The sequence below is a fragment of the Gopherus evgoodei genome, chromosome 11, assembly GCF_007399415.2.
Source record: "Gopherus evgoodei ecotype Sinaloan lineage chromosome 11, rGopEvg1_v1.p, whole genome shotgun sequence".
NCBI lineage: Eukaryota > Metazoa > Chordata > Testudines > Testudinidae > Gopherus > Gopherus evgoodei.
The window spans coordinates 80,048,325-80,054,832 of record NC_044332.1 but is presented as its reverse complement, the minus strand read 5'-3'; the positions used below and the strand labels follow the sequence as shown (position 1 = coordinate 80,054,832).

Sequence of the window (6,508 nt, the reverse complement as noted above, 5' to 3'; positions counted from 1 at the left end):
GTAGGGGAAGGAGAAGAGCCCCCTTCCACCCAGCACCCAGAGGGGAGGGGCTGGGGGAATGAGACTGAACCCTCTGTGCAGAGAAGGGACCCTCAGGGGGAGGAGGAGGGGGAGATCAGCCTGGCCTGGCTGTTGCTGTCTGGGCTGGTTTCACCCATGGGTCCTGGCAATTTGGGGAATGGGGGGGGGGGAAGCCCCTCTGGATTGTGCCAGCTCCTGGAGCTTTTGAGCTTTCGCTGGCCCACAGCTGCGAGGGCAGAGCCTGCCCCCCCGGCCAGGCCCAGGGGCACAAGGTAGGGCGCCTGGCTGCAGAGGTGGCTGCTTCTAGGGCTCCTTCCCCCGGCCTGGCCGGCAGCAGGGAGGCGCCGTGGGGAATGGGGCATGACTGGCACTCGCTGATCCACCAACAGGAGCCCCGGCATGGGGCTGTGGTTTCAGCCCCTCCCCAGAGCCCAGCCGTGAACACCCCCACTCCAACCCCCCGCAAACCAGGGGCAGCACCGTGCAGACACAGGACTTGATGGTCCCAAAGCGAGACACTCAGCAGGAAAGAAATTTTACGGGTGAGACGAATTCACTTGGAACTGCTCCCCAGGGGCGCGGTGGGTTCTCCATCCCAGACAGGCTGGGTCCCTAAACCAGCTGCCTTCGGGGTGATTGTGGGGCAGGTCGCTGGCCTGTGCTGTGCAGGGCTCAGACCACATCCACAGTGATCCCTCCCAGCCTTGTAGTCTTTGTCTGACTCTTTAACTCTGGAACCTAATGATGACAGGCGAAAGGACAGAATTGTTAGCTGCTGCTCCTGGCGGCAGAAACCTCCAGCTCCAGCAGGGGGACGAGGCTGCGGTTCTAAAGGGGCAGGTCGCAAAACATTCAGTCCCTAAAACAGGAGACGGGAGAAGGGAGCGGGGGTGCCTCTGCTGGGGGGGAAGCGGAAGCTTTTCGGGGGGTCTCAGACAGGCAGAGGCTGCATGGCTGGAGGGGAAGATCTTGCAGAGCTGAGCCAGGAGAGGGACGTTTGTTTCTAACTGCCCCAGAAGCTGGTCCTGCTCTAGGGGCAGAACGGGTGAGGGCCCCTCTCGGGCAGTGCCCCATGGCTGAGCTGGCAGGACGGGGTGACCCACAGCTTTTGCTATGCGTTCTGCTCCCAGTGACCATCCCCCTCCCACGCGGAGCGGAGAAGCCCCTGGCTGAGCCCCCTTGAGCCGCATGCTGGGTCGATGTTCCAGCAGCCAGGGCTTGGCAAAGGGCTGAACGTTTCCCCTTTAGAGACGCAGCCTTGTCCCCCTGGGGCTGGAGGTTCCCACTTTGTGATCAGGCAGGGATGGGGTGAGCCACAGCTTCTCCCCTCTGCCTGCTCTGGCTTTGCTCGGCTCCGGCTGCTGGGCGGTGAGCTCTGGACTCCACAGCACACGGGCTGGGCCCTGGCTGGCGGCCCTGGCATGCAGGCTGTGGGGCAGGGAGAGGAGGCCAGGAGGGTGGCTGAACCTTCTGGCCTCTTGCCTGCAGGTGTGATCCCCGGAGCATGGCTTGCTGTGAAGCCACCTCCGCCGGCTGCTTGCCCTGCCCTGCCCTGCCCCAGCCCAGCACTGTGCTTGTGAAGGAGCTGGGGGCTGCAGTTCAGTGCTACGGTACCGGCCCCCCGGGCTCCACAGGGATCTGGCCGAGACTGTGACGCTCTGTCCTGATGAAATCGGCGGGACGCCTGCAGACGGGGCTGGGCGGCTGTAACGCCGCCAGACAGCAGCAGCTGTGGGGAGACGCTGCTCCCCCTGGTCATTGCCTTGCGTCCGGCTCCTGGCCTTGGACAGACCCCTGGCCGGCGAGTTCAGTGGGGCAGGGCCTGGCTGGTCGGCGAGCAGCTCTGGCGACAGCATCGCCCTCGTCCTTCAGGCTACACCCATCGGTGGTGGTTGGGGCGTCCTGCCTCGGGCGCCATTCGCCACCCACAGTCCCGAGCAACGCACCACTCAGCTGGGGCCAGGCTCTTAGGGAGTGGCTTGGCAGCATCTCACTCTGTGCCCCCAGGTGCAGGGGTCTGCATTGCCCACTGCCAGGGGCAGTCACCAGCCAACAGCCCACGTGGTAACTGCTGAGCTGTGGGGCGACCCCCAGCCCAGCTGCTTGCGGGGTGCCAGGTCAGCGCAGGCCCGAGCAGCCAGCACACGGGAGCTGAAAGTTCCTGCCTTTAACTGCTGGAAGGGAGCCAAGAGCCCCTCCAGCTGAACCCAAGAGCCTCCCTCCGGTACCAAGACTGGCCACCAGACCTTGGCACTGGAGCCCCCCCAGATCCTGCCTGGTGGAGCCTGAGCCAGGCCTTTGCTGCAGAGAAACAGGCGGCATCTCTCGTGTCCCAAGCCCAGCTGAATGGCCGTGTGCCCCTTATTGCATGGTGCTGGCCCCACAGCTCTGTGAGGAGAAGCCCCTAGGAGCCGATACTCTGTGTGGGGCCGCGAGATGGGACCCCAGAGGCCAGCAGCATCACGAGTCGGGGGGGGCAGGGAGGCTGGTCCCTGTCTGCATTGTAGACAGCTGGGTCCTGCTTCTTTCACCCTGCAGAGTGGGGTGGGGCTGCGGGGGACGGGGCAGAAGTTCTGTGGGGCAGCAGGCCAAGACTCTCCTGTCTAACAAAGTTCCTTGGTCATGTTAGACGAAAGCCGCTTTTGGTGATTCCTCCCGTCGCAGGGCACTGGCTTGGCTCGGCCTGGAGGAGCCACCCCCAGACGGCACTGCCAGCTGCTGGCTCTGAACCTGCCTCCAGACACACGCTGGTATTTGTACAATGTGACGAGCCTGGCTTCTCAGCCCGCCTCTGCCGTCGCCTGTGCCAGGCTGCGTTACGGCCCTGGGGACAAGGAGCTGTTGGCTAATGTTCGTAAAGGGCCGATTGGTTCAGTAGAACATCTGCCCTGCCCCGGGGAAGGCGAGAAGCACTTTCTGTTTGCGGCTCTAAATGCCTCACGTTGGTTCACCTTGCCGTGAAAGGGGCAGGAGCTCCCCGGGAGTGCAGGGTTGGGGAGGGGTCGGGCTTTGGGGTTCTTGGAGCAAGGGGTGTCTGAGCTACATCCCCTAGAAGCACCGTGTTCCCCAATCAATTGGTTCTGCTTTGGGTGCCCGGCTGGAGCTCCAGCTGCAGCTCTAATCAGCCCTCGCCGGTCTGTCGCGCAGCGTTTCTCCCAGCTGCCCGCTGCGTGAGCAGTGAAGGAAGAGCCTGGCTCCTGGACCAGCCCGGGCTGGAGACTGGCATCGTGCACAAAGCCGAGGCGAGAGGGTTTTCAGGCACAGGAACTGGGTGGCTCAAAGGACATGCTGTGGTTCTGGAACCTGCGCTGCCCCCATGTGCTGTGAATTCACCCCCCCCCTCCCGGCAAATGATCTGTAGACAACAGCGAGTGGTCCCTGTCCCTGTGATGGGCAAGGCCTTGCCCACAGGGGTGTGGTGCTGGCCTGCCCTGGGTGTGGGATCCAGGCGTGAGGTGGTCTATGGTTTACTAGAGGTGAAGCTATTTATTGATATCACTGCCTACGAGCCCTCGTCATGCAGCAGGACCCCCGTCCGCTGTACCACCCTGCCCCATTGTCAGCCCTGCCCCGTTACCCCGCCCAGCCCCATTGTCTGCATTGCCCGCCCAGCCCCGTTACCCCACCCTGCCCCATTGTCAGCCCTGCCTCGTTACCCTGCACAGCCCATCTGCATTGCCCTCCATTGTCTGCCCAGCCCCATTTTCAGCCCTGCCCTGTTATCCCGCACAGTCCCATTGTCAGCCCTGCCCCGTTGTCTGCATTGCCCGCCCAGCCCCGTTGTCTGCATTGCCCGCCCAGCCCCGTTACTCCGCCCAGCCCCATTGTCTGCATTGCCTGCCCAGCCCCGTTACCCCACCCTGCCCCATTGTCAGCCCTGCCCCTGCCCTGCGTTACCCTGCGCAGCCCATCTGCATTGCCCTCCATTGTCTGCCCAGCCCCATTGCCCGCCCAGCCCCGCTACCCTGCCCAGCCCCATTGTCTGCATTGCCCGCCCAGCCCCGTTACTCCGCCCAGCCCCATTGTCTGCATTGCCTGCCCAGCCCCGTTACCCCACCCTGCCCCATTGTCAGCCCTGCCCCTGCCCTGCGTTACCCTGCGCAGCCCATCTGCATTGCCCTCCATTGTCTGCCCAGCCCCATTGCCCGCCCAGCCCCGCTACCCTGCCCAGCCCCATTGTCTGCATTGCCCGCCCAGCCCCGTTACTCCGCCCAGCCCCATTGTCTGCATTGCCCGCCCAGCCCCGTTACCCTGCCCTGCCCCACTGCCCGCGCAGCCCATCTGCATTGCCCTGCATTGCCCGCCCTGCCCCACTGGCTGCCCCCCCACAGCTTCCTGCACCGCGACAATGAATCTGCCCCAGGGGCAAACAGGAGGCCCAGGGTCCCTCGTGGGAGGCCAGACCAACAACCATCCCATTGGCTCACCTGGTGTGAGGGCGTGTCCCAGGGCTGGGCTGTGATTGGTCTCTTACTCAGGGGGCGTGTCTCTTGTAGGGAACAGCCCTCCACCTGGGTTGTGCGTTTTTTCACCAGCAGTGGGCGGGGCCCCTCAGAGAGGGGCGTGTCCTATGGCCAAGTGTGATTAGTGCAGTCCCAGGGTTTAACCCCGCCTGCGAGATGCGGTTGGTCCCTGTGCTGGAGGGCGGGTCTCTGGCCAGTGTCCTGATTGGTTTATCCCAAAAGGGGCGGGGCTGTTTGCAGGGTGTGTCCCTGCACAATTTAGTTGAGCCGGAGGGGCGTGTCAGGCTGGGTTGCAATTGGCTCTCCGCATGGGGGCGTGTCCGAGTGGCGGGCTGCGATTGGTGCACCCTGCGGGGGCGTGTCCCTGCTCCTGGCCGCGATTGGCCCGTCGGGCGGGGGCGGGGCCGGCTCTGGCTGCGGGCGGTGGGAGGCGCTGGGCTGCGGGCCCGGCGTGGTGCGGCGCTGAGCGGCCGGGATGGGGCGGCGGCTGCTGCGGGCGCTGCTCTGCCTCCTGCTGGCGGCCGGGCGGCTGCTGCGGGCCGGGGGCGCCGGGCCCCATGGTGAGAGCCGGGCCGGGGGGTGACGGACCCGTGTGGGGCCGGGCTGGGCTGGGGGGCGCCGGGCCCCACGGTGAGAGCCGGGCCGGGGGGTGACGGACCCGTGTGGGGCCGGGCCGGGCTGGGGGGCGCCGGGCCCCACGGTGAGAGCCGGACTGGGGGGTGACGGACCCGTGGGGGGCCGGGCCGGGCTGGGGGGCGCCGGGCCCCACGGTGAGAGCCGGACTGGGGGGTGACGGACCTGTGGGGGGCGCCGGGCCGGGCTGGGGGGCGCCGGGCCCCACGGTGAGAGCCGGGCCGGGGGGTGATGGACCCGTGGGGGGGCCGGGCCGGGCTGGGGGGCACCGGGCCACACGGTGAGAGCCTGGCCAGCGGGTGATGGACCCGTGGGGGGGCCAGGCCGGGCTATGGGACGCCGGGACCCACGGTGAGAGCCGGACTGGGGGGTGATGGACCCGGGGGATGGCCGGGCCGGGCTGGGGGGCACTGGGACCCACGGTGAGACCTGGGCTAGGGGAGCCAAGGTTTGGGAGAGCCAGGCTAGCGGAGCAGCATTGGATGGGAAGCCAGGAGGCCCCGGTCCAGCTGGGAGCAGGCGGGTTACAGCCAATGGGGGCTGTGTGAGGGGCGGGTGGGTTTGCTCTCTGAGCACCCTGCCTCTCCGCTTGTCTGGACCCCCATGGGGCAGTGCTGCTGCTCAGACCCCAACTATAGAGGCTGTGGGGGGGAGTGAGAGGCAGTCTCCTTTCCTCCCCCTCTGTGCATTGGGCCCCCTGTAGTGCATGGCCTGGGGGGACTGGCTGCAGCCTACACACCTGCCCTGCACACCTGGGCTTGGGGGTGCTGGCTGTGGTGCTCCGTTGTGGCTTTTGGGGGGTCACTGTGTGCATGTGGTGGGGGAGGAAGTGGGATCCCCTCTGTGATGTGTTGGGAGTCCCAGGCTCCCTGCACTGCTGTTAGCTTCCCCCTGGGGGAGCAGGTCATGGGGGGTCAGTTTGGTGGCGATTTCATTCTCCTGTCCCTGATTCACTGGGGCCGGACAGGGACACTTTCCCTCCCAGCCCCTGGGCTCTGCCCCCAGGGTCATTCCACACTCTAGTTCCATCCCAGGCTGGGCAGAGCCCTGGGAAGTTGCTGGCTGTAGGAGTGACCCCATGGGCTGCACCCTAATCCTGCTCCCCCAAGGGCTGGGAGCATCGGCAGCGCTGTCAGGGATGGGGCTCGGAGGGCTGGATCCAGCCGGAGGCTTTGCAAACAACCCCCAAGGAATGCAGCTAGGAGCACAAGCAGAGCCCAGGTCCCCCCTCCATCCCAGGTAGCTAGCTGGGTCTCCCTGCAGGGCGATGATGTCACCCCTTTGCGTGGCTGCCTGTCACAAGGCACATCACGGAGCTCGCAGGCCCAGCCCCACAGCCCCCCCAGCTCGCACTGCCCTGTAGGATGCTCTCATCTCCTGTCTCAGGCATT

General features: G+C 66.1%; 1 protein-coding gene across 3 annotated transcripts in view; it reads left to right on the top strand.

Moving 5' to 3' along the window:
* The first annotated feature begins 3,227 nt into the window (after positions 1 to 3,227).
* PTPRN (protein tyrosine phosphatase receptor type N) overlaps positions 3,228 to 6,508 on the top strand; it is a 48,611-nt gene continuing 45,330 nt past the window's right edge. The window contains exon 1 of one of the 3 annotated variants that reach the window (XM_030580574.1): positions 3,228 to 3,344. In XM_030580574.1, the coding sequence (XP_030436434.1) occupies positions 3,338 to 3,344 (7 nt within the window). In that variant the 5' untranslated portion in view covers positions 3,228 to 3,337. The remainder of the gene's footprint in view (positions 3,345 to 6,508) is intronic. The other 2 variants (XM_030580573.1, XM_030580575.1) reach the window with 2 other exon arrangements.